The sequence below is a fragment of the Bubalus kerabau genome, chromosome 2 (assembly GCF_029407905.1).
Source record: "Bubalus kerabau isolate K-KA32 ecotype Philippines breed swamp buffalo chromosome 2, PCC_UOA_SB_1v2, whole genome shotgun sequence".
Taxonomy (NCBI): domain Eukaryota; kingdom Metazoa; phylum Chordata; class Mammalia; order Artiodactyla; family Bovidae; genus Bubalus; species Bubalus kerabau.
Genome location: NC_073625.1, coordinates 53,473,687 through 53,501,571, shown reverse-complemented (window position 1 = coordinate 53,501,571; position 27,885 = coordinate 53,473,687). Strand labels below are relative to the sequence as shown.

At 39.1% G+C, this 27,885-nt stretch overlaps 1 protein-coding gene across 4 annotated transcripts; it reads left to right on the top strand.

Moving 5' to 3' along the window:
- Positions 1-1,938: 1,938 nt before the first annotated feature.
- USP16 (ubiquitin specific peptidase 16) lies at positions 1,939-27,607 on the top strand. Of its 4 annotated transcripts, XM_055567734.1 has the most exons (19): positions 1,969-2,119; positions 2,909-3,098; positions 5,182-5,283; positions 7,333-7,511; positions 10,439-10,542; positions 11,737-11,840; positions 13,024-13,211; positions 13,783-13,878; positions 14,438-14,568; positions 14,848-14,935; positions 16,237-16,315; positions 17,740-17,831; positions 18,169-18,225; positions 19,175-19,351; positions 21,747-22,410; positions 23,500-23,594; positions 26,618-26,704; positions 27,146-27,302; positions 27,412-27,607. In XM_055567734.1, the coding sequence occupies exons 3-19, from the start codon at positions 5,223-5,225 to the stop codon at positions 27,534-27,536; spliced, it is 2,484 nt and encodes an 827-aa protein (XP_055423709.1). In that variant the 5' UTR covers positions 1,969-2,119; positions 2,909-3,098; positions 5,182-5,222; the 3' UTR covers positions 27,537-27,607. The 4 variants fall into 4 exon arrangements, with proteins under 4 accessions (XP_055423711.1, XP_055423710.1, XP_055423708.1 ...); XM_055567735.1 differs by lacking the exon at positions 2,909-3,098 and having other exon boundaries at positions 1,961-2,119; positions 13,030-13,211; XM_055567733.1 differs by lacking the exon at positions 2,909-3,098 and having other exon boundaries at positions 1,961-2,119.
- Positions 27,608-27,885: the final 278 nt, after the last annotated feature.

Here is a 27,885-nt window from a genome sequence, read left to right as displayed (position 1 = left end):
CGCAATGTACCTTTTCCTCTATGTTACACATTCATTGTAGAAATCTCATAAATAAGATTTATCGCCTGATATTGGGTCTTCCCTGGTGGCTCAAACGGCAAAGAATTTGCCTGCAATACTGGGGACCTGAGTTTGATCCCTGGGATGGGAAGATCCCCTGGAGGAGGGCTTGGCAACGAGCTCCAGTATTCTTGCCTGGAGAGACCACATAGACAGAGATGCTTGGCGGGCTACAGTCCATAAGGTCGCAGAGTTGGACACGACAGCGACTAAGCCCAGTACAGCACAAGCTGGTATTGATATTAGGTACTATCATTGCTGAATTTTTTTTTTCTTTTTACAAAAATGTGTTTAAAGGTCTTCATAGCTGCATCTTCTACATGGTGTTTTGTGAGCATTTTTCAGTGTCAATAATCTTTCTCCAACTTTTATGGGACATTTCAAGCATTACAGCAAAGTTGAGAGAATTTCACAGTGAAGCAATTCACAAAGAAAGGAGAAGGAGGAAGTTGATTTTGCTCCCCAAAGGATTTTTGGAATGTCTGAAGACGTTTTGAGTTGTAACAACTGGAAGCGTGTGTGCTTTGGGCACCTAATGGGTAGAATGTGAGTGATAGGGTAGCCATGTTACCTATGTTTTTCAGACAATTTCTTTATGTCAAAGTGACTTTTAAAGTGTGAACAGAATTAAAAGATCAAAAGTGAATGGCATTCTAGGTGTGGTACAATGGCCCTAAGGCCATTTTAGAAAAGAGGGGAAAAAAACAAGGCCTTTGTGCTAAATGATGAAAACTTAAAAAATTATATAAGCAGTATAGAGCAGGAGAGCCATTTACCCTCCAAATTTAACCATCATTACTCTGGCTAATTCGACAGGTTAGGGTGCCACTTTCTTAACCTACTTTTATCAGATTACTAATAACGATGACTATTTATTTGTATCATGTTTTTATTGTGAATTACTTGTTTATATCCTTTGCCTGCTTTTCTATTGGGACCTGCATCTTTTCCCCTAGCGATTATTGTGTCTTCTGCATAGGACTAAACTCCAAGGCGACGAAAGCCTATGTTTATTTCACTTTACAGAGGGCTTGGCACTTAACCTATTTCTAACGCATAAACAGTAAATATTTGTAAATTTTACCTTGTCAGCAAGGTTAGTTCAAGACTATATACTTAACTTTAGAAGTCGGCTGGTCAGAATTCGAGAAAATGAGTAAAATATAAACGTCCCCCTTCAAATGTGACGTGTTTGAGTAAGGTAACCATCCAGGAGACTACAAATGTCTGACCACGCCCAGGTACCCATACTTTGCTGCTAAGTCGCTTCAGTCGTGTCCGACTCTGTGCGACCCCATAGACGGCAGCCCATCAGGCTCCCCCGTCCCTGGGATTCTCCAGGCAAGAACGCTGGAGTGGGTTGCCATTTCCTTCTCCAATGCATGAAAGTGAAAAGTGAAAGTGAAGTCGCTCAGTCGTGTCCGACTCCTAGCGACCCCATGGACTGCAGCCTACCAGGCTCCTCCGTCCATGGGATTTTCCAGACAAGAGTACTGGAGTGGGGTGCCATTGCCTTCTCCGACCCATACTTTAGAACTATTTAAATAACTCAATAACCACAGTGGGGCCAGTGGTAAAGAACCCGCCTGCCAATGCCGGAGACACAAGAGACATGGGTTTGATTCCTTGATTGGGAAGATCCCTTGAGTAGGAAATGGCAACCACTTCGGTATTCTTGCCTGGAAAATTCCATGGACGAAAGGAACCTGGTGAACTGCAGTCCACGGAGTCGCAAAGAGTCCACAGGACTGAGCGCACATGCACCTAATTACCGGAAGCGGGGGGGGGGGGGTGGGAATCATTGAGAACCAAGTCAGTCACAAGCCACCGCTTTCAGACTTCCGGCGCGAGTCCCGCGCAGGCGCCGATTAACTAGCGTCAGTTCCGCCGGGCCTCACAGCCGCTTCCCATAATGCCGCGTACCGGAAGTTGTTGCTTTCCAGGGGTCACGCTGGCTTCTGCTCCGTCGCTCTCAATTCGTCACCGGGGAGGAAGACGGAGCAGGCTGCCCGGCCCGAGGGCCCAGTAGGTGATGCAGCAATGGGCGCTGTCGCCGTGGGTGAGTTCCGCTCCCACTGCCTTCGCAGTCACCACTCGCATGACTTCCTGCGCGCCCGGGAGCCCGAATTTTCCTGCCCCGACCTCGTTCTCTCCTCGAAGGCCCCTCTGCCTTTAAGCACGTTACCTGGCCTCGGCCCAGTACCGCGTTCTCATTGGCCTCACGTCCTGTCAGTTCCAGGAGCTGACCAATGAGTTGTCGGTGCTGGCGCCCTCCTCGACCCAGTGGACCCCGAGGTTCCCCCCGTGGGTGCGGAGCAGTTGAAAGGGAAGGGGAGGTGTGGCGGACTTCGCGCGGCCGGGGACTCTTCTTACGAGTTGGCGCTGAGTTTGCCACCGCGTCCGCTTGTTGGTTATTAGGACAGGCAGGAGCTGTCGTCTAGACGATTCAGTGCTCCCAGGGTAGGACACATCTTCGCGAAACTTGAAAGCCCTGTTTTAGCCCCGCTGACAGAAGTTTTCCAAACTCATGCATGTTTAATGGATCCCAGGCAGGCGTGGGAAATACTTGAAGGGCGGAGAGGGAAGGGAACTGGGTTAATAGGAGAGCCGGCAAGACCAGCTATGATTTATGTTTTGCGTGGAGCCCTGCAAAGAGTAATTTGGCCCAGAAGGTAACGCTCATCTGAAGACTCGCCTGAAAAATTGAGATTTATGGATGTTTTATAGATGATGATGCAGTACTGTTTTCACAACTCATTAGATGCCCTTTATAGTTGTCAGAAATTTATTGGGAGCTCTTTTTTTCCCACATCATTGAAGCAGTCCCCCTACTGTCCTCTGCCTGCAGCAATTACAGTTCGTCTTTCAAGTTTTCCTTTGGCGTCTGAGCGACTAGCAGGTCCAAAACCAGATTTGCTAGTGCTGTCTTCACTGCTGCAGATTTCTTCGTTCTTTACCTTTTTCTTTCTCACCGGAATTTGTGTGCTTCATTCTTGTATACCTACCTTTGCACCTTATAATCATCCTTAATGCCACAGGTACTATTCTCTTTTTCTGTTTCAATGCAAGAAGTATTTCTGGATCTGCTATATGTTAACACTATTCTAAATGCTGTAGGTGATTCAGAAGTAAGGCCTAAAACACTTTCTTGCTCTTAGAACTTTAGATTCCAGGTAGAGAAATGACACATGTCCAGGGAAAAGATTTAAGAAGCAGCTCACTTAGGTATCTGATTAGGGTACAAGATGAATAGCACACACTGAACGCTGGGAAAGCCGAGTTGAGTGGTTTATTTAAAGTCAACTGGTTGCGTAAGGCTCCATTGAAATGAACATCTTGGAGGAATTGGGAAAATTTGGATAGATGAGCGAACTCCCAGCTAGAGAGTAAAGGCTTAGAGGTGGAAGGCAAGGTGTTTTGGAGTGGAGGGTACAGAAGAGTCCGTAGGATTCTGCTTTGGAACCAAAAGATCTATGATTTAAGTTCCATTTCTGCCACCCTGTGATCTTTCATCGTTTTGAGTTTACTTCTTTAGCACAATACTTCATGTAAAGGCTTTTGTGAAAATCAAATGAGATAATATTTAGGAAAAGGCTTTGAAAATCCGAAGCACTGTATGACTAAAGATTAGTGGCTCTTTTCTGAGACATAATGAGAGTCAGGGTTACCAGGGTGTTGAGGACAATTTATAAGGGACCACGAGTGCACGGCACAGGAGAGTGGGTTGAAAAACTGTCAAGTGCTTAGAATCAGGAGAGTGATTTGATGAAAATGGCATCATTGGAAGATAATGTCTGTACTAGAATGCAGCACAGATTAGAGGGAGTTGGATTGGAGTGAGGCAAGAACTTGGGTGCTGTTCCTCCCCCCGCTCACCCAAATCAGAATACACCCTCATTTTGTATATAACTATATAGTGTGTTCTGTTAATACATACATTGGTTTTGTAAACATGAAACTTTGTTAATGTTTTATCTTTGAAAAGGGTAACAGTTAATGATTTGGCACTCATTTTTCTTATAAACCTTGTGGGATTACCTTGAATTACCCTCACATTAAGAACTAAAGGAGGAATATTTTTAAGACTGTAAGCCAGAGCAAGATGACAGCTACCTTTCAGAAATAATTGGGAAGTGTTTTAAAAATATATGTCCCACATCCTACTTTCCACTTATGCAATCAGAATTTTCATAAAGCATCCCAGGTAAAATAATTATTATAGTCATTTAAGTAATTTTGACACTAAGTTATTCTAATGTATGTAAACTATAACTTTTCAACATCATTATTAGGTAGACTTATATGTACTTTCAGTATTTTTCATGTTTTCTGATTTTTAATTGTTGACTAAAGAGGTGATTTGATATGAGCTAGATTTGTCATTCTTGCCTGGAAAAATCCCATGGATGGAGGAGCCTGGCAGGCTACAGTCCATGGGGTCACAAAGAGTTGGACACGACTGAGTGACTTCACTTCACTTGAGATTTGTCATTATTTCAAACTGATTTTGTCAAGAATATGATAATGTAAATGGTCAAGAATACAGATGTAGTCAGTTTTCAGTTAACATCTGTAGGAAGTTCTGGTGTGGGAAGATGCAGAACAGTGTATCATGCTATGTTACTTGGCTTTGAAACTATTTTGCACATTTTCTGACTCCCTCTAGGAGATTGTTTTCAGAATTATTTTAATTTTCTTTGAGAAATTATAGATCTAATTGCATTGCCTGCAAGAACTTTCTTAGATAGCTTTGAAGAAAGGGAAATTAAAGTTTCAAAGTGCTACCACCATTCCACATTTATGGTGTGAGAAGTTGAGTTCCTAATAGTGTAAAGTGTTAAGACTTCAAGATCTATGTAAGAAGATACAGATTCTTTACAGACCTTTACATTTATTGAAAACCTCTTAACATTACTAAGAATCAGTTTCCTAACCTATGAAAAACAGAGGTAATACTCTACTTACGGGGTTCTTATTGAAAACAATGATACATATGAATGGTCTTTGTAACTTATAAAGTATGATAGATACACAAAATGATGTGGTTTAGTTACGTTTCTGTATCCTAGAGAACTGTAAAACTTTTTTTTTTGGTCAAGCTAACTTTATCTTGTTTTCTAGATTGTTATTTTGTGTCAGTAAGTAACCCCTAAAGTGCCAACATGGGAAAGAAACGGACAAAGGGAAAAACTGTTCCAATTGATGATTCTTCTGAATCTTTAGGTATATTTCACCAATTAAATCTTTAAAGTAATGTTTGTATCCCTAAATGGACATCTATTTTAATACGTAAAAATGGGATCAAAGTGTTTTGATTATGTTATTTTGTAATTTGCATTTTAACTTAATGTTTGTATAGACATGTAATTTAATAGTCTGCACAACATTTTTATGGCGTGATATTTATTCCATTGATATAAAAGACTGTGGGTGTGTATTTCATGATTTATTTGGGCAATCCTCCACTGTTATAAATGTAGGTAATCTTCAACTTTTCAGTGTTATGAATGGAGTGATACTGAATATTTTTGTAGCTCAAACTGTGCACATCTGGTTATCTTCTTGGTACAGATCCTATAATTAGAATTGCTGAATTAAGAGGTATAAATATTTTCTAGATTCTTTTGGATCTATTGCTATTCAGAGATGTATTACTAATGTAGAGGCCCCCTAGCAGCATAACAGAGTACACATTTCTCTGAACCTTTATTGACACAGGTTGGTATCATTTGTAAAAATCTTTGCTGATTTGCTAGTTGAAAAAGAATATTTTCTTTTTTCAGTTTGTGTTGTTTTTGACAACTTACTGGGCTTTAGTAGTTTTTCACATGATCTCATTTGCATTTGTATTCTCTTGGTGCATATTCATTGGACATAAAGCTAATTGTACCACTTGATGAGTTTCTAAACCTCTAGGAGCCCTGAAAGAACTGAAGCCCTTTAGAGTGGCTTACATAGCCTGTTACTGATCTGGCCCCAGTGGGGTTTTCAGTCTCAGGTCCTGCTGCTCATTATTTCACTTGTGACTGCCATTCTGAGAAGAGAGCATGCACTTTTACATTTTATACGTCCATCCCTTTGTTAATGGGATGTGGCCTTTTCTGGGTCAGGAAGATCCCCTGGAAGAGGAAATGGTAACACGTTCCAGTATTCTTGCCTGGAGAATCCCATGGACAGAGGAGCCTAATGGGCTACCGTCAATGGGGTTGCAAAGAGTTAGACACGACTAAGCAACTAAGCACAAGGCCTTTTCAGATTGTTTACTCCATGAAGTCATAGTTTAAACTATGAGCTTGAAATTAAAAAGACTTAAATCCAAATTCTAGTACAGCCACTCAGTAGTTATGTGACCTTGGGCACTAACTTTAAGGTTTCTCATCTATCATTGGGGGTAGTACAGTCTGCTTTTCGTGGTGGTTGTGTAGATTAAATGAGATAATGTGTGTGAACGCTTAGCACAGTGTCATGCTCATAGTAACTGCCTAATCAGTATGAGAAATTTTTATGACTATACATATCTCCCCAGATTGTACAGTCATTACCTCTTGTGTGAACTTCCGTTGACTTTAGCCTTCTCTTCTTGTGCTGCTGTAGTATGTCTATAGCACTGCTCCCTAGGTGGTGCGGTGGTAAAGAATTCGCCTGCCAGTGCAGGAGACATAGGAGATGGGTGTTCAATCCCTGGGTCGGGAAGATCCCCTGGAGAAGGAAATGGCAACCTACTCCAGTATTCTTGCCTGGAGAATCCCATGGATAGAGGAGCCTGGCAGACTACAATTCAAGGGGTCGCAAAGAGTTGGACGTGATTGAGCAACTAAACACCCAAGCATATGTATAGAGCATGTCTAGAGATTCTTGTGCATTCACTTATTTGCTTCTGCAAGAATGTGAGCTGCTCAAAGAAAGAGCTGTGAGTTGGTCACTTTTTCAGTTGTATTGTCTATTACAGTGCCAGACATGCAGCAGTTGTATTGTTGACTGAATGAGTGACCTTCTCTGCAACCTTATAAAATAAAGAAGATAATAGATACAATTAATAAATTGAAGTGAATTTAGGGTGGTGGTGGTTATACCTAGAACTTCAAAGCTTGTATAAGATCTTTCTTACATAATCATCTCATAATCAAATATCAGGCAAAAATTTAAGTTTTTAGGTTATCTAACAATTAGTTTATAGAGTAAATTCATTTTTGAAGTTCAAATCAGGTGTAAGTTTTGAGATTAACTGAAGAAAGTCATATTCTACCTCATATTTGTTATTTGTTTTAATAGAACCTGTGTGCAGACACATTAGAAAAGGATTGGAACAAGGTAATTTGAAAAAAGCTTTAGTGAATGTGGAATGGAATATTTGCCAAGATTGTAAGACGGACAATAAAGTAAAAGATAAATCTGAAGAAGAAACAGAAGAAAATCCTTCAGTTTGGCTGTGTCTTAAATGTGGCCATCAGGTATGCTTAGATTCTGATCGATTCGGGATTGTATTAAACTCTCTGAACTTATTTTAGAAGATATTACCTAAAAGCACGGTATGGGTGGCCAGAATATGTGTTGGTGTAGTTTGTGTTCGCTGGGGAATAGGTACTGAGACTCACTCGTATGTAGGGAGTTTATTGGGGAGTATTCTCTGGTACTGTACCAGGAAAACAGGGAGAGAAGCAAGCTTAGGCGGAGGCAGTGCTTCAGGGCTTCAGCTGAACCCACAGTGGAGTCTGGTCTTCAGAGAGGTCCTGAACTGCGGCACGGGGCGAAGCCTGTGTCCTTGTGCCTAGACCAGTCATTGGATGTTGGTTGCTTCTGGGGAATGGAACTGATGGTGAGGAAGGCAGCTTCGTTCCACTGAGGATAATTCTTGGGGATGGACAGACAGAGCAGTGACCTGTCCCCAGGCCACATTTCTGGCCTCTGGGGAATGAATACCTTGGGTCTGGTGGTATCTGGGTGGCAGAACGGCTCACAGGTATCATCATGATACTAAAGGTCAAGAGGGCCTCTTAATCAACCTTGGTGGTGGTAAGTTTACCTGTTAGGAAACTGGACTGAGCGGTGGTAACGTTTTCTAAAACTACAATGTAGTATCACAACCAGGATATTAACATAGATACAATCCAACAGTCTTAATCAGGTCTCCCCAGCGTTATTGCTCTTAGTTTGTGTGGGGGTGTATGTGTGTAGTGTATGTATTAAGTGCTGTTCGGTTCGGCACCTGTGTAGATTCGTATCCACCACCACAGTCAAGGCATTGAAAAGTTCCGACATCACATGGAGCTGTCATGTTGCCTTTTAAAAATCATGCCCACCTCTGGACTGCCACCCTTCCTCCCAGCCCCTCACAACTTCTAGTCTGTTCCCTATTCCTAAAATTTTGTCGTTTCAAAAATGCTGCATAAGTGGGATCATGTGATACACAACGTGTTGGGACTGACTTTTTTTACTTACACTTCTGAAGGTTTTCCCAAGTCCTGTGTCTCAATGGTTGCTTCTTTTTATTGCTAAGTGGTATTCCATGGTAGGGTGTACCACGGTTTGTTCACCCGTTGAAGGACATCTGGGCTGATCTCAGTTTTTGGTGATCATGAGTAAAGCTGCTATGAACGTTTGTGTACACATTTTTGTGTGAATTTAAGATTTGATTTCTCTGGGGAAAATGTCTAAGATTGCAATTGCTGGGTAATATGATAATTAAATGTTTGGTTTTTAAGATACTTCCAAGCTTTTCCAGAATGGCTGTCCCATTTTGTATTCCTCCCAGTAGTGTTTGAGTGATCCACTCTCTCCATCCTTGCCAGCATTTAGTATTGTCACAGTTTTTTATTTTACCATTCTGATAGGTAAGATCTCACTGTGGCCAGACAGTTACAAAATTTTATGTTAGCATTTTTATTTATTTGTATTTGAAAAGTTGTCATTTAACCTGTTTGATACTTATGATGAGCATGAATATATTTTACTACTACAAATTTTCCATAATGCATTTCCTATTATAAATTTTATTTATTTTGCTAGTTTTTTAATTCCTTGGGGTAAGACAGTATCGGTATTAACTGTTAACTTTCATCCCAATAGTTATGCTTTACAGTGTTAGCACAGGATTCTCAGTTATTAGATACCTCACGTTTGTTTCAGATAGCCTCAGTTGGTATTAGAATTTTCAAAATCAATACCAAATTGCAGTTCATCTATTTTAGAACTAAATGTTGAATGGGATAAATTAATCAGTAGGTTTGATATCATAGTTAAAGGGTTAGAAGCCATTGATGGATATTGCACCCCCAAAGTAATATTTTTTAGTAGCTGCAGTAGAGACAGGACCACTTATGGTAGTGTTGTCGGAGAGTTGAAGGCCTGGTTCACATAGATACACAGTGAAGCTGTGCTTCTTAGCTGTGGCTGATCAGCTGCAGGTGAACAATCTGGTCATGTTCTCCTGTGAATACGCCTATGCAGATGTAGGTGGAAGTCTCTCGCTTAACTTGTTCAGTTAATGCTTGTTGACCTCCCTCATTTTGCTAGTCTTTGGTAATAGATTCATTCAGTTTTTCATGCCTTCAGGATTTACACTCCTGCAGAAGGGGTGTGAAAGGGAAGAAAGGATAGCAACATTAACAGCTTCACTGTAAGGTAGAAAATAAGGCATGCCCTCAGGAACCTACACCATATTTTGTGGGAGTTTGTCTATAGGAGGAACAGTGTTTTCTCATCTGGGAAGCTGGGCATAGGCTTCTAAGAGGAAGTGGCCTCTGAGCAAGATCCTGAGGACCAAGTGGGATTTGATCCACGGCAGTAATGGTAAAGAATTTCAAGACAGATGGAATAATGTGAACAAAACTGTATTGTGGAAGCGAGGTGGTTTTAGCTACTAGATGGTACTCAAATAGGAGAATATGGGCGCTAACCCTGGAAAGGTGGATTGGGGTCCGAAGGTATCAGGTTTGCTGAGTAGGTTTGCTGAGAGCAGTTCATCACTTTTGAATTGAGTATATTAACAGAACTTTATTTTAGGACTATTAAACTGAAAAAATAAGTATGTGAAGAAAGGTTGAAGTTAGGAAAATATTAAGGAAGATGTTAAGGAGTCTAAACTAGAACTAGTGAATGATTGCATTAGCATGGTTTAGCTAGGACTGGAAAGGACAAGCTGGAGCAAGAGAGTACTTCTAGTGTGTGGTTTTCTAAGTACCTTCTTCCTTAAATGTCCTCAGATGCCTCTTTGTATTTAAGTTCTAACGAAGTCTGGACTCGGCCACAGTCTAAAGTTTTAATTTTAAAATTGTAAGAATGGCAGGATTTCTTGATCCACTTCCTTATTCATTGTAGATTGTGAATTCTCTCCTGGTGAGTTTTTGTGGCTTTGAGTTTTATGATTATGATTCTCTAGGGCTGTGGCAGAAATTCTCAGGAGCAACATGCTTTGAAGCACTACATGAAACCAAGATCAGAACCTCATTGCCTGGTTCTTAGTTTGGACAACTGGAGTGTATGGTGAGTTTCAACTCCTGTGCCCATTTGCTGGAAATTATTTGAAATGTTGGGGAATGGAGGTGTTTGAACTGTTTTAAAGAGCAAGAAAGTTTAAATTTTTTAGTATTTGTTTACATACCGTCACTTTCAGGCTTCCCCATTGGCTCAGTGGTAAAGAATCTGCCTGCAAGCCGGAGATGCAGGAGACTTGGGTTTGATCCTTGGGTTGGGAAAATCCCCTGGAGAAGGAGTTGGCAACCCATTCCAGCATGCTGGCCTGGAAAATCCCACGGACAGAGGAGCCTGGCAGGCTGCAGTCCACGGGGCCACAAAGAGCGACACAACTGAGCTACTGAGCTGACACGCACGCATCACTTTCAGAAGGCTAGAGAGTGTGATGTTGTGAGAAGCTCTTGCTTAGTATTGTACAAACACAACAATTACAATATGTAGAAGACATAGGAATTTTTACCCTTTGTTTTTCTCTCGTGATATTACAAAGCATATGGTAGAGTTGGGACACTAGGAACAAATTCCAGATAAACTGAGATAATAAATTTTGGCAATGAATTTGCATGAAAATGTTAGGCTGGTATTTTTTGTCTTTTAACATCATTAAAATTTTACATCTTTAAAAACCATTTACATAGCACTGTTCACTGAACGTGCACGTGTGCCGTCACTTCAGTCGTGTCCGACTCTGTGACCCTGTGGACTGTAGCCCACCAGGCTCTTCTGCCCATGGCATTCTCCAGGCAGGAATACTGGACTGGGTTGCCTTGCCCTCCTCCAGGAGATCATCCCCAGGTCTCTCATGTCTACTGCCTTGGCAGGCAGCTTCTTTACCACTAGCGCCACCTGGGAAGTCCATTCACTGAACATCATTTGGCAGTTGTAAAATTTATTAATTTTGATAATGTAGATCTGTAATTTAACATATGATTAGAAAAAACTTTAATGTTATAAACAATCATTTCTATAACACGTTTGGAGTATTTTCACAGTATTTATATGGAGTTGTAATTCAGGCTAACTCTAACAGTACAGCAGAGTTAATATGTATAGTCTTCTTCAAGAAAACATAGCGTTTTATTTTCAGTTTCTTTACTGGAGTGGTTTGAGGGTTACACATTTTGGGCCTCCTTTATTAAAATTAGCCTCCTTTTGTGGCTGTCAGTCTGTCACTTTTCTTCTCTGGGATCTTTTGGGACACAGGTGTTACCTATGTGATGATGAAGTCCAGTATTGTAATTCAAACCGATTGGGTCAGGTGGTTGATTATGTTAGAAAGCAGGCTGGCAATACAACTCCAGAATCAGGTAAAATCATTTGTTTCTTAATATAGACTGTAATGTTGATATATATTATCTGTGGGTATTTAGTTTCACTTACTGTATCATTGCATATAGCTGAATACCATTATTAATGATTGATTTCAAACTATGAAACTATCTTTGGTTAACAATGTAAAACAGTAAGAACATAGATAATTATAAGGAGTTAGAATTAGAAGGGAATCTGAGAAATAATATAGTCATATGTGATGAAGAGTCTGGGTTAGTGATGAGCAGTAACGCCACACTCCCATACCCTGGCACAGGGCTTAAGGCAGACCTGCTTTATAATGGATTTTTCTTTCTACATCATTTGGATGATGTGAAAGTTGGTGATGGACAGGGAAGCCTGGCATGCTGTAGTTCATGGGGTGGTGAAGAGTAGGACTGGACTGATTGAACTGAACTGAACTGCTACATTGTTCGGATGACGTGAAAGTAAAGTGCCTATGATTCCTTCAAAAGGCCAGATACTTCTTGGGTTTTTTTTCATTCATTATTAAGTTAATAGGGTTGATTTTCATCATCTACTTTAAAGGCTTCTTTAGATTTTTACATTCCCAGAGGTATCTTTTGTGGAGCCAGAGTTGTTTGTTCCTCACTTGAAGATTAGTTTTTTTAGTTAATGTAATTGGCTGCACCGGGTCTTAGTTGCGGCATATGGCACCTTTGATCTTGGTTGCACTATGCTGGAACTTGTAGTTCTGGCATATGGGATCTAGTTTCCTGATCAGGGATTGAACCCAGGCCCCTGCATTGGGAGTGCAGACTCTTAACCAACGAACCACCAGGGAAGTCTCCAGGGTTAGTTTTCCACTCTCAGACTTCATTTAAAAATTTACTTTATGTCCATGTTCTTTGCTTGATTGCTTTATACTCTGATTTCACAGGGTAAGATTGCTCATTTGTAAAAAACATTTGTTCAGGTAAAAGGGGATTTATACTGAATACTGTTTGGTTTGCCTATGTCAGTTCTGAATATTTTTGGTTTATTGGTTTTTTCTCTTGATGGTAATTTATTTGTAATAAAACATTTAAAATCAAACATGTGGCAAATCATGTTATTACGTAAAATTCACAAATTCTGGTCCCAAGTATATCTTTGCATTTGGTTTGGGTGTCGTGCACATTTTGCTAAATATTTCTTTTTCTTCTTTTTTTTTTTAAGGAGCAGAAGATAATGGTAATATTGAACTTGAAAACAAAAAGCTAGAAAAGGAGAGTAAAAATGAGCAAGAGAGAGAAAAAAAGGAAAACATGGCGAGAGAAAATCCTTCCATGAATTCGACTTCCCAAATAACTGTGAAAGGACTCAGTAATTTGGGAAATACATGTTTCTTCAATGCAGTTATGCAGGTGCCAATGTTAATATTTCTCCTCTTTAAAAAGATCTTAGTATTTTCCTCATTACGCTAGGATGTTTTTGCATATTTGCTACTGATGACATTGAGCTCTTCCCTCACACGTAGTTTCTTCCTGTGTTTTCAAAGAAAATTCAAGGGAATGTTTACTTTGCATGACAGTAAAACCCTGTGCTAAGCACTGGCATGCGAAGGGGTTCAAAACAACCATGGCCCATGCCCTCATAGAACTCTCACTTGGGTGTTAGAAGCACAAGGGAACCAAGTACAGAAATAAATTCCTGGTTGCATGTGGGGGGGTGGTGGTGGTGGTAGGGGTAGGATAGCTATCATAGTAGGTGCTTGCGAGAAGGACCTGACGTGATGACTAAACTCAGGACTGAAGTACTTGTGAACCAGTTAGAGTGGGGGGAAGAGCATGATGTTACTTTGCGTGTAACAGACACAATAAAAGTTGCAGTGTTGATGGTGTTTTTCTGTTTTGGAAGAATAGACACTTAAAAGTATTTGACTGAATTGGTTTGCCTGTAAATAATTTTTCCTTTCTTTTCCATCCTGCATTCCAGAATTTGTCACAAACACCAGTGCTTAGAGAACTATTAAAAGAAGTAAAAATGTCCGGAACAATCGTAAAAATTGAACCACCTGATTTGGCACTAACAGTATGTACTTTAAAATTTTCTTTTTTTCTTTTCCTCTCTGAGTAGCAGCATTTTAAATTATTTTTAAGAACTGGTGCTCATTTTCACCTTTTTTGTTTGTTTTAAGCTACCAAGTTAAATTTTCAGGCTAATGGATATTTATGAGGGGCCTTTACATGTGTTTGCTCCTGAAAGCCCTTCTGCTGTGCTGAGTGTTTGGCTTCCTTCTGGGGAATGCTGCGTATGAAGCTCTGAGCACGCATTATCATTTTGAACTTCTTTTAAAGTGACTGATATGCTATGTAGCGAAATGAGTTTTACCTTCTCCATTTTTATTATTTACATTTTGATTTAGCTCTTTCAGTTCCTAGGCAGTAAGTTCCTGATAAGATAAAACAGTAAAACTGAATTCTTTATCAAAATAGTTTAGGACTAAAAAGTTTCTCCATCTTTTGATGTACATTTTGAACTTTTAATTGGAACAGCTCTATCAGGAACAGGAATATAGGTTGACGAGTTACATTTTGATAAACAATTCTAAAGTTTGACTGAAGAAAGTAATTTTTATTCCCATATTCAGGAACCCTTAGAAATAAATCTTGAGCCACCAGGCCCTCTTACGTTAGCCATGAGCCAGTTTCTTAACGAGATGCAAGAGACCAAAAAGGGAATCGTGACACCTAGAGAACTCTTTTCTCAGGTCTGTAAAAAGTGAGTATCCATATTGATTGTGCTTTCAGTGCATCAGTAAGAAGCTGGGAAATAATATGAAAAATTAATAGGATTAGAGTGAATTCAGTAGATAATATTAAAGCATGGTTTAAAAAACATATACTTTGTGTGAAAATTAAATCTGCCAAGAGTGTTGTTGGACTAAACAAAAATTTTGAGAAACTGAAACATGCCAAAATTTGGGATATGATCCTAAGATTTTATAAAAAATAGTTTCATTTTAGTGGACTCACCATAGTTTTTCTTTCTTCCCTGTAGAGCAGTGCGATTTAAAGGCTACCAGCAACAGGACAGTCAGGAGCTGCTTCGCTATTTATTGGATGGAATGAGAGCAGAAGAACATCAGGTTAGCACATTTTGACGAGTGTATTTTGTAATCTCATCTTCATTAACTTGTCTGTCATTTGATGTTTTAAGGGTTATTAGAGCAATGAAAACTAGTTGTTGAGGCCATTATATTAAAGTTTTTTTTCTTCACCAGCCTTTCAACCAGTGTATTTTCTTTGCTTATTTATTTATTTTTCTTTTCTTTTTCTTGGCTAGTATATTTTAATTATTAAATGAATGAAGGGAATTAAAAATGATTCTTTTCATGATGCTTTATTTTGCTCGCTGTTTGCATCATTATTGTTCTCTAAGGGTTGACATTGTAGCCTGTCAGGAGAGATACAGGTATGGAAAATATTCCTCCCCAGACGATTCCCAGTTGCAGTGCAGCCTTACTCTTACTCTGAGTGTGATTTAACACTTTTTATTATGGGAAGTATTTTTATTTTGTAAGAGTCAGGGAGCATTTGTTGCATTGTAAAATTTTTATTAATTGCCAGTATGTAAAGTAATTTTGGGGAGGGTGTGTGTAGATATAATTAGTAATAGTAATAACAGTGATAACGATACTTATTTTGCTTTTATGTTTTGTTAAGCACTGTTCTCAGTATTTTATGAATTACCTTACTCAGTCCTTACAGCCATTCTGTGAGGTACATGCTACTGTCATTTTTCTCACTCCATAGATTCTGAAGCTAGGATATCTAGAAGTTCATTGCCTGGTTCAGGGTCACCCAGTAGCGATGGAGCTGGGCTTTGAGCACTGGAGTCTGTCCCTATAGTTCTCTGCTTCTGGGATTTCAGGTGGCTCAGGAATCCGCCTGCCAATGCAGGAGAGGCAAGAGATGCAGGTTTGATCCCTGGGTCTGGAAGATGGCAAAATTTTGCATGGGAATTTTGCACAAGTATTCTAGCATGGGAAATCCCATGGACAGAGGAGTCTGGCAGTCTGTAATCCATGGGTTCACAAAGAGTCGGACACAGCTTAGCAACTGAGCACACGTGCACTCTGCTTCTAGAACATGATATTTCAGTGGTCTTTTTCAAAGGAGGTGGGCATGTTCTGAGAAACTTTGGTTAGAGTAGGTTAAAATCTTGAAATGATAATACAATGCTTTTGCTCAAGGGTTAGTTATTGTTTTTTAAAGTATATTTCTTTTTAGCTCCTGGAATTAATTTTGAAAATGTGATTTAAAAAATACCAATTTTTATTTGGTAATTTTGGGGTGCTAATGTTTGATCATTTTCTTTACTTGATTACATATTTCTAAGGAAAATAACTATATTTAATAGTATATATATTTATTTTATTACTTTTAGAGAGTGAGCAAAGGAATTCTTAAAGCATTTGATAATTCTACTGAAAAAGTGGATGAAGAACTGAAAAATAAAGTTAAAGGTAATGTCTGACTTCTTGAACTAAAACAGTATAGTTGAAATCCTGTGTACATTAAAACAGGATTGCTGACACATGTATTTCAAATCCACAGTTATTAGTGTATAATTGTTCTTTATCTCTGTTGATTTAAAAAGATTATTCAGTACTCCAAAGGTAAATAGGAGAATTTAACCTAGGTGTATTCTTTTTATGTAGTATTATGGTAAAATTTATAAACACAGAGCTAAGATGATAAGATGACATCCCAATTTTATTTTTTAAAAACTTAGACTTTATTTATTTGGCCCCGCCACGTGGCTCAAGGGATCTTAGTTCTCCAACCAGGAACTGAACCCAGGCCTCAGCAGTGAAAGCCAGGGGTCCAAGTCCTAACCACTGGACTGCCAGAGAATTGCCTCAAAAGCTTAGACTTTAATTTTTAGTGATTTACACTTGTCTTTGCTAGTTGTCAGCTGGTTTATTAATCACGGAACTGACTTGATTCTTATCGTTGTGTAACATTTAATGATTTAGGAAAGGTTTGTTGAGTAGAACTGTCTGTGATGATGGATTACTTCAGTATTTCTGCTGTCCGATACAGTAGTCGTATGTGGCAGTTGAGCACTTGAAATGTGACTGGTGCAAAAGGAGCTGAATTTTTATTTTCATTTGATTTTAACCAGTTTAAATGGCTCCAATGACTAGCAACTACTGAATTGTGAAGCATAGCTTGGAATCTACACAGAGCAACTGTTTGCCTCCTCAGGGCCCTTGGTGCTGGCCTGGCCATTAACGGAGAGAATCTAGCCTGCTCAACTGTCTGTCATAAAATGTGTTTCTGTATAAATGACACGTGTCGTTTGAACAAGGCTTATACATTTCATATAGTTAGAAAATTGGATGACTAGGTAGTAAAATTCCATCATCTTATGCGAAGCTTACCAAGGTTGTTTCTGGGGACATAGAGAAAGAAAAGGAGGATTTTGTCTGAAATACTTTCCTAAGGGCTTTTTGTTTTTGTTTTGATTTTGAATGAAGTTCACAAAGCAAGTTACTCTCAAATTTGCTGGCAGTGTTAGAATACTAGAGCTAGAAGTGAGCTAAATTATTATCCTGTGTAGCCCAGTCTGCTCATTTTACTTTTGATAGTTAAAATATTGATGCACAGAAAGTCTCACTGACTTGCACAATTCATTTTGCACTGACTAGACCTTAGATAAGAATTTTTGTGTGTGTGTGCAAGATGTGTTAAATTGTATCCTGCTTAGAATGCTGGAGTACATTCTGCCGACTGTAGTATAAAAATAAAATTATGGTAATTATGAGTAGAGAAAAACAAGTCAATAGGAAATTAAAAATAAAATTTCAGGGTTAGATAGGTAAGTAAGTAGTTTCATCTTCATTAATTGTGTACAGGTAATTGATAGCCTTTTTTCCCCTTATAGAGTACGAAAAGAAAAAATCAGTACCAAGTTTTGTGGACCGAATATTTGGTGGTGAGCTGACGAGTACAATCATGTGTGATGAATGCAGAACTGTAAGTAGATGCAGTGCAGACTGGATTTATGCATATTAATGGAGTTCATGAGTTGTTTCTTTTGGAAACAGAAATATCTGGTTAGTTTTGTAAGATACTCTTTTTGAACTAAGTATGCATAGTTTTTTGCTAGAACTATGAACATTCCTTAAATCAGGAAGAAGTTAGTGTAATATTTTAATTGCTTATACTTAACCCAAAGTCCTCAACACTGTGTAGTTTTTCATATTCTTAAGCCTTTATTTTAAAATTTAGCTCCCCTCCCCAAGATTTTACTATATGATGTTTAAAGTGAATCTTTTCCTCCTTTTTTCATCTTCTTTTTTGGTTGGTTAAGGTCTCCTTGGTTCATGAATCTTTCCTTGATTTGTCTCTACCGGTTTTAGATGATCAGGTAAGATTATTGAGTTTATTTTATGTAAGTAGATAGTTTTCTTTCCTGAGCTAAATTTTGTGAGGGAGGGCTTGTTACCGTTTCCAGGTTGGTACTTTACTAGGCCTTGCATGAAAAAACTTTTCTTAATATATGTGAGATAGAAGAGTTTTAAGATTTGAAAAGATAATGAATAAATATATGTATTTGTGTGTATATATATTTTTTATGTGTGTGTATATATGTGCATTTTAAAGACTATGTTTTGAATTGTTTATGGATGACTAACTTGGTTAGTTTGTATATAGGGAAGTATTTACTTCATATAAGTCATTATTTTCATTATTTAAGACTAACCACAAATCCCTTAAAGTTTAAGTTCATAAATATTAACAGAGTAAGCCATATAAATTTAGTTCTTATCAAGTAATAGTAGGGAAAAAAATAACATTATGAGTATTGGATAAATCATTATTCAACTTAATATGAATTGGGGCGGTCCCTTTAAATCACTGTTACTAAGTGATTACCAAATTTACTATGTGTTACCAAACATACTCTATTTTTTCTTTTCTTTAAAACTGTCGCTTGCATGAGAAGAAAAGAATAGAAAGGAATACCTGTAGTTGAACATGTAAATCACTTACCAACAGAAAGTGCATTTAGAAATAGACGTAATTACAGCATGGTACAGCATGTATCTATTACAACTCACTGTATTCCTTTCTGTTACACTCATATGTTAAATTGCCTTTTTTTACCATTTTGTTTGTTTGCTTGTTTTCTCAGTATGTGAAGATTGTTTTCTAGTGTCTCAGATGAATGAATTTTGTCCTGGATATGTTTCCAAACAGTATGAAAAGTAAATCTGGTGTAAATTAGGAATAGAAAACTGTTTAGGTAACATGAAATCTCTTTACAAGCAGTAATAAAGTTTTATTTTTGGTCCATATTCTCTCCATATTTTAAGAGTGGTAAGAAAAGTATAAATGATAAAAATCTGAAAAAGACAATGGAAGATGAAGATAAAGATAGTGAGGAAGAAAAAGATAATGACAGTTACTTAAAGGAGAGAAACGATATTCCTTCAGGAACAAGTAAGCACTTGCAGAAAAAAGCAAAGAAGCAAGCCAAGAAGCAAGCCAAGGTGGGTAATTAGGAGGAAAACCATCCTTGTCTAATTTTAACTTTTGGACTATTGAGTTTGAAGTCTGAATGACAGTGGTAGACATGTCTGTTATTTTATATATAGCACTTTAATTTGACAGGCTTCCCCGTTGTCTCAGAATCTGCCTGCAATTCGGGAGACCTGGGTTGGGAAGATCCCTTGGAGGAGGGCATGGCAACCCACTCCAGTATTCTGGCCTGGAGAATCCCATGGACAGAGGAGCCTGGCAGGCTGTAGTCCATGGGATCACAAACAGTCAGACACGACGTGACTTTCACTTTTACTCGATTTGGCAGTTATAGAATTAGCTCATGTGATATTCTCTGCAGTGAATTTCTTTGAGAATATGTGAAGAAAATGTTGTGCTTTAAAAAAAAACTGCATTACTTGTTATGATTTAAAAAAAATTTATTTTCAAGAATTTTTTAAGTTTCTAATACATTAACATTTAAAAATATATAAAGGTGTACAATAAAGGTCTTCCTCCTTGTATGATATAATATTACTCTCATTAGTGTCTTATTTGTGCTGGAGATTTTTTGGGAAAATACAATCAAGTACAAATACGTGGTTTTGTGTTTTCCTGGTTTTAAAAATTATGCATACTGTTCTGGTCCTTTTTTTTCCTACTTAATTAGATTCTTGGAGATCTTTACATTTCTTCATGTTTCAGGACGCAACGATTCTTTTTTTTAAACAATCATATAAAGAAACTACTTGATGCTCTGTGGTGACCTAAATAGGAAGGAAATCCAGAAAAAAGAGATATATGTATAGCTGATTCACTTTGCTGTAGGATTAAAACTAACCCAACATTATAAAGCTACTATACCCCAATAAATTTCTTTTTAAAAAGTTATGTAGAATTCTGTTTTAGTAGTAAATGTTGTTCAGTCACTCAGTCATGTCCAACTCTTTGCAACCCCACGGACTGCAGCATGCTAGGCTTCCCTGTCCTTCACTATCTCCTGGAGTTTACTCAAACTCACGTCCATTGAATCAGTGATGCCATCCAACCATCTCATCCTCTGTCATCCCCTTCTCCTGCCTTCAATCTTTCCCAGCATCAGGGTCTTTTCCAATGAATTGGCTGTTTGCATCAGGTAGCCAAAGTCTTGGAGCTTTATCATCAGCATCAGTCCTTCCAGTGAATATTCAGGGTTGATTTCCTTTAGGATTGACTGGTTTGATCTCCTTGCAGTCCAAGGGACTCTCACGAGTCTTCTCCAACACCACAGTTCAAAAGCATCAATTCTTCAGCACTCAGCCTTCTACAAAATACAGTTTAAAAGATGTACTCTTAAAGGATGTGCTATAGTTCATCTAACCATTTCTTTATTGATTTAGATGTACAAACACGTATACTCTTTTGCTATAATGGCCAGTGCTTCTCTGAATAACCCTATACATATGTCATCTATAGGGTATATTTTGAGAAGAGGGATTGTATTTGTAGTTTTGCTAAAATAATTGCCCTCCACAAAAGCTGTACCAATTTATGTTCCCACCAGCAACATATGAAAGTGAAGTTAAGCATATTTTTATGTTTAAGGGCCATTTGTGTTTCTATTCCTTTGAAGTATTCGCTCATCTCCTTTCTTCATTTTTCTTTCATGTGTAACTATTTTTAACTGAAGCGTCTCAGAAAATGTTTGTGTCCAGGGCCCTGGATGTGGCCCTTTAACTTTCTGGTATTACAAATTAGCCTCATGGGACTGTCCTTTTATGACAGCTCAAGTGCTAACCCTTTGAGTCTTCAGCCATTCCAGTAACAGGAATCTCAGTGAAACCCTCCCTCCAGCAACCCCACACCCCCGTGCTGGGACAGAGGCAGCAAACAGCAAAGAAGGTGGTTAAGTGGGTAGTGCTTTAAATGTCCTCTGCACGTGTCGTTTCCTTGCTTCTCCTCTGATTTGGGGCTGTTTGTTTCCTGGAATTTTATCCTCCATCCCTCTGCTTGTCCTTGAGTTTTCAGTTTGTTTTTTATCTCTTAAGTGAAGCCTTGATTGTGTAATTATAACTCACATGGATACATCCCTTCCTGATGTATGTGTCGTCACTTGCCCCCCGCCTTCACACATGGCTGCTTGGGTTCAGCAGCCTCGCTGCTCTGTTTAGATCTAGACTGCTCTGTCTAAATCGTGCCCATTTTTATTTGCCCCTGTGTGACAGTTTTTTGAATATTGGTGATGGTTTACCCCTCCTTTCAAAGAACTTTTCTTCATAATTATTTAATCTCTGACAGTAAAGGAACTTTTCTGGGAGTGAACTCTTCCTTATTATTTATTTTTGATTGATAAATAAGAAATCTAATGTGGTACATGTATGCTTTTTTTCTCTCTCTCTTTTTTAATGTTTTGTACTTTTTACACAGAACCAACGAAGACAACAGAAAATTCAAGGGAAAGTTCTTCATTTAAATGATGTCTGTGCCATTGACCATCCTGAAGATAATGAATGTGAAGTTGAAATGTCACTTCAGGGAGAAGCAGATACTAAATCCAACCATATCTCACAAGAGGAAGTTGCACCTAAAGAATATTGTGTTAATCAGAAAGATTTGAATGGCCATGAAAAAATGATAGAAAGTATAACTGACAATCAAAAATCCACAGAGGAAGCAGCTATGAAAAATGTCAGTGTGGATAATGATCTGGAGGTTTTGGCATCGTCTGCCACTGAATGTCCTAGGAATTTAAACGGTGCCTACCTGAAGGAAGGGAGCAATGGAGAAGTGGACATTTCCAGTGGTTTTGAGAACCTTAACTTGAATGCTGCTCTGCAACCTGACGAAATAAATATAGAGATTCTGGATGACAATCCTACTCCCGGGACGAAGGTATATGAGGTTGTAAACGAAGATCCAGAGACTGCTTTCTGTACACTCGCAAATAGGGAGGCTTTCAACACCGATGAGTGTTCAGTCCAACATTGTTTGTATCAGTTCACTCGAAACGAGAAACTTCGGGATGCTAATAAACTGCTTTGTGAAGTGTGCACGCGGAGACAATACAGTGGACCAAAGGCAAATATGAAAGGTATTTAGATGGTTTCACAGAAAGTAAAGTTAACGTTCAGGGGAACAGTTTGCACTGCATGAGTAGACTGTTCCTGTTTTAATTGTGTCGGGATTTGGATGGAGTCACTTAAGTCCTTTCCTGTGTAAACATTTTCACAGAAGGGTGGGTAAGCGGAGCTCACTGGCGTCCCAGCAGTTGGGTGGGGCAGTCCGCACTCTGCCAGCAGCCGCTCCCTGTGAGGAAGGCGTCCCGCTGAGGTGTCTCACAGGCCCCTCACCAGGGGCTGTTTCTGTGTGTCCTCGGCTCCCTCTCATTGTGATGGCCCTCATGCCCCCGCGCCCAGGAAAACACACCTGAACTCTTGAGTGTGGTGACATCCCAGTGCACGGTCCTGAGGCGCAGTGCTTCCTTCTTACAGGCTGCTTCAGATACAGACAGAAAGATACTAGTAATTCCTCTCCTACCCCAGCCCCCACCTTATTTTGTTTTTATGGATAGGGTAAGTAGGACAGGGAGGGACCATAGATGCCTAAGGATTCTCACTTGAATTGTTGAAACACTTGACAAGTCTTTTTCTCTATGTTGTTTTTGTTTTATTTATTTACAAACAGTGAATTGTGTTGATTTTACAGCATTTCTTTTTGCTTTAGTGCAAAAAGCATGAAGAATAAGGTGAAGAATGCTTTAATGCTGGTGTCAGTGGACTATGGATTGTATTCTAAACTTGGCTCACCTTTTTTTGTGATCTCTGAGCTAAAAATATTTTTTATAGAACATTTGAAAATGATTTTGATAGAAAACGTTAACTTTGAACTCCAGTTAATTACCTCTCCAAAAATAAGTCTATTCTTCTTTTCAGTAGACTGCAATTCTACTCAATTATAATAGTAAAAATTTGTGGAAATTTTCTCTTGTGTATTAATACATATAAAATATCCTTGATTTTTGCTTCTTGGTCCAAAAACCTAAAATATTTATTATTTGGTTCTTTCCAGAAAGCTCACTAATCTTTGATTTAAATGTTTTGAAATGATTTTATAGAAGGTGAAGAATGCTAAAGAAGTCTAAAATGATGCTCACACTGCTAACATTTGGTTCTTTCTATAGGCGAAAGGAAGCATATTTACACCAATGCTAAGAAGCAGATGCTAATTTCTCTTGCTCCTCCAGTTCTCACTCTTCATTTCAAGAGATTTCAGCAGGTACCCCTTGTTTTCTTACAAAAACTTTGTTTCAGATATGTAACACCTGCTTTATCTGTTATTGTCTCTACACGTTAAGTGTGGTGTGTGGTTTTTGTTTTCTGTTATTCTTAGTTCTGACTTCAAAGAGGTAGGAAAGTAAAACAGTACTTATGTGTGCGTGCTAATTGCTCAGTCTTGTCTGACTTTTTGTGACCCCATAGACTGTAGCCCATCAGGGTCCTCTGTCCATGGGCTTATTCTGGCAAGAAGACTGGAGTGGGTTGCCATTTCCTCCTCCAGGGCATCTTCCCACCCCAGGGATTGAAACTGAGTCTCCTGACTCCTACATTAGCAGGTGGATTGTTTACCACTGAGCCACCTGGGAAGCCAAAACAGTATACATATGGGTAACACAAAAGGGTTTGATGAAGATAATGTCAAGTTGGAAGAGAAATTTAGGCACAGTCCCTCCTCAGTCTTACTACATGTTGCTCTTTTTAGATATCAGTTCAGTTCAGTCGCTCAGTTGTGTCCGACTCTTTGTGACCCCATGGACTGCAGCACACCAGGCCTCCCTGTCTATCACCAACTGCCGGAGTTTGCTCAAACTCATGTCCATTGAGTCGGTGATGCCATCCAACCATCTCATCCTCTGTCATCTCCTTCTCCTCCTGCCTTCAATCTTTCCCAGCATCAGGGTCTTTTCCATTGAGTCAGTTCTTTGCATCAAGTGGCCAAAGTATTGGAATTTCCTCTTCAGCATCACTCCTTCCAATGAACACTCAGGTCTGATCTCTTTATGATGGACTGGTTGGATCTCCTTGCAGCCCAAGGGCCTTTCAAGAGTCTTCTCCAACACCACAGTTCAAAAGCATCAATTCTTCGGCGCTCAGCTTTCTTTATGGTCCAACTCTCACATCCATACATGACCGCTGGAAAAACGATAGCTTTGACTACGTGGACCTTTGTTGGCCAAGTAATGTCTCTGCTTTTTAATATGCTGTCTAGGTTGGTCAAAGCTTTTCTTCCAAGGAGCAAGTGTCTTTTAATTTCATGACTCCAGTCATCATCTGCAGTGATTTTGGAGCCCCCAAAATAAAGCCAGCCACTGTTTCCACTGTTTCCCCATCTATTTGCCATGAAGTGATGGGACCAGATGCCATAATCTTAGTTTTCTGAATGTTGAGTTTTAAGCCAGCTTTTTCACTCTCCTTTCACTTTCATCAAGAGGCTCTTTAGTTCTTCTTCACTTTTTGCCATAAGGGTGGTGTCATCTGCCTCTCTGAGGTTATTGGTATTTCTCCCAGCAGTCTTGATTCCAGCTTGTGCTTCATCCAGCCCGGCATTTCACATGACATACTCTGTATATATAAGTTAAATAAGCAGGGTGACAGTATATAGTCTTGATGTACTCCTTTCCCAGTTTTGAACCAGTCCATTGTTCCATGTCCAGTTGCTTCTTGACCTGCATACAGATTTCTCAGGAGAGAGGTAAGGTGCTCTGGTATTCCCATCTCTTGAAGAATTTTCCAGTTTGTTGTCATCCACACAGAGGCTTTGTTGTAGTCAATAAAGCAGATGTTTTTCTGGAACTCCCTTGCTTTTTCTGTGATGCAAAAGATGTTGGCAGTTTGATTTTGGGTTCCTTTCGGGTTCTTCTCCTCAGGTTTTTTCTAAATCCTGCTTGAACATCTGGAAGTTCTCGGTTCATGTACTGTTGAAGCCTTGCTTGGACAATTTTGAGCATTACTTTGCTAGTGTGTGAAAGTAAAGTGAAGTTGCTCAGTTGTGTCCCACTCTTTGTGACCCCACAGACTGTAGCCTATCAGGCTCCTCCATCCATGGGATTTTCCAGGCAAGAATACTGGAGTGGGTTGCCACTTCCTTCTCCAGAGGATCTTCCTGACCCAGGGATTGAACCCGGGTCTCACGCATTGTAGGCAGACACTTTACTGTCTGAGCCACCAGGGAAGTCCACTAGCGTGTGAGATGAGTGCAATTGTGCGGTAGTTTGAGCATTCTTTGGCATTGCCTTTCTTTGGTATTGGAATGAAAACTGACCTTTTCCAGTCCTATGGCCACTGCTGACTTTTGCCAATTTGCTGGCATGTTGAGTGCAGCACTTTCACAGCATCATCCTTTAGGATTTGAAACAGTTCAGTTGGAATTCCATCACCTCTGCTAGCTTTGTTCCTAGTGATGCTTCCTAAGACCCACTTGACTTTGCATTCTAGGATGTCTGGCTCTTTGAGTGATCACACCATCATGGTTATCTGGGTCATTAAGCATCTTTTTTGTATCATTCTTTTGTGGTTTTGCCACCTCTTCCTAGTATCTTCTGCTTCTGTTAGGTCCATACCATCTGTGTCCTTTATTATATTAGCATCTTACTCTAACCTTAATTTCAGGTATAACGAAAAAAGACCACTTTACTAGTTGTATCTCACACTTGGGAAATTTAGCAATATGTGTGTAGTATCTTATTTTTACTGATCCTTAATAAGGCATTAGTACCTTGGATTTCCATCTTTTTGATGACTCCATCTTTTCTGAAAAGGCTTTTAACCATGAGCAGTTCCAGTTGTAAATTCAGTTCTAGATTCCCTAAGTATTTTCAGAGCATTTTCTCTTCTGTGCTTGGTGTGAGTTTGACTTACCTGGGTGCGTGTTTACAAATAGTTTGCCAGGCTTGGTTAGAGTGAGGCTGAGAGAGTGTGCTTCACAGAATTCTGCTATTGCTGAGTTTTAAGCACTCAGTCTCTTGTCTAATTTGTCTTTTCTGGATGGTTGAAGCAGAAACATTGAGAATGTTCTTACAGGAACAGTTTACTCAATCTGGACTCTGTGTGGATCTGGACTGTGTGTAGGTACACTTAGCAAAAACCAGTCAACTGGAAGTCAGCAGTGAGGAACTAGAGTTTTCTGAGACAGCTGAACTGGGCCTGGGTTATTGTTCTTCTGGGCATTGTGGTGGGTCGACAGTTCTCTTATGTACAGTTTTTCCGGGAAAAGAACTTAAATCTACTATCCTTCTTTTTCAGGCTGGTTTTAACCTTCGCAAAGTTAACAAACACATAAAATTTCCAGAAATATTAGATTTGGCTCCTTTTTGTACCCTTAAGTGTAAGGTAGGTGAAACTTGCCTTTTTGGGGAAATCTTTGAGGAAATCAGCTTATTACCAAATACTTATGTATTGGTAACTCACATAAGTATGAAGTTGATTAAGAGCTGCTGAGTACACTGAGTCTTTGTACCTTTGTAATTTCAAGATCTGTGATCAATCATCTTCAACATAGGTTGTTTCTTCAATATATTTTTAAACCCCCATTTGGCCAGGAAACTGATTATAGCAGGTGGCCTCTGGTTTATGGTTCTTCCAGCAGGGCAAGGGCAGTGGCAGCTTTCTAATAAAATCTTAAGTGTGATTCCACAGAGTAGGCTGAGAAAAGGGAGAAAATTCCAGTTCAGACTCAATGATTTCTGCATTCTCAAAGGTTAGAGACCTTTGGCATAGTTTACAGTTATCTTGCCCAGAAATAACTTTTCTGAATTCTGTTCACCTTTAAAGAATGTTGCTGAAGAACATACACGGGTACTGTATTCCTTATATGGAGTCGTCGAACACAGTGGTACCATGAGGTCAGGGCATTATACTGCCTACGCCAAGACAAGAACTGCAAACACTCATCTCTCTAACCTTGTTCTCCATGGTGATATTCCACAAGGTAAAAGGTTTTACAGAATTCTAGTATTCAGCAGATATTTATGGCAAAACCAAAAAAGGCTGAACTTGAATTTTTCCAGTTCTATTTAATTTTACATTTCTTTTGACAGATTTTGAAATGGAATCAACCAAAGGGCAGTGGTTTCACATCAGCGACACTCACGTGCAAGCTGTGCCTACAACTAAAGTACTAAATTCACAGGCTTACCTCCTATTTTATGAGAGAATACTGTAACAATTTCAAAGTGCTTTCTCTGGAAACATTTATTGCTTTTATAATTGCTATAATAAAAAAGTAAAGACTAACTGTAAATCATGTTCACTTAAAATTAAATACATGCCAGAAGAAATCACGTTTACTGAAATACTGAAAGGAGAATACCTAAAAATTTAGTGGTTTTGTGTTGTCACAGTGGTTTTTATCCCTGCTTCCAATTTCTGGAAAGGATTCTGAATTACTTTAGTGCTCAATAATATATGTCTGCGTGGTGGTTTGCAACACATCAATAAAATTAATTACCCCCAAAATTTGCTTTATCAGTTAAGTTGTACTGACATACACTACTAGAAAACATTAAAAAAAG

What these genes read in the sequence shown, in the direction of transcription:
- USP16 (XM_055567733.1), top strand. Translation starts at nt 5,223, where the DNA reads ATGGGAAAGAAACGGACAAAGGGAAAAACTGTTCCAATTGATGATTCT. An exon ending in ATTTCAAGAGATTTCAGCAG is followed by an intron (nt 23,595 to 26,617) that starts GTACCCCTTGTT and finishes CTTCTTTTTCAG; the next exon opens with GCTGGTTTTAACCTTCGCAA. An exon ending in CCATGGTGATATTCCACAAG is followed by an intron (nt 27,303 to 27,411) that starts GTAAAAGGTTTT and finishes TTCTTTTGACAG; the next exon opens with ATTTTGAAATGGAATCAACC.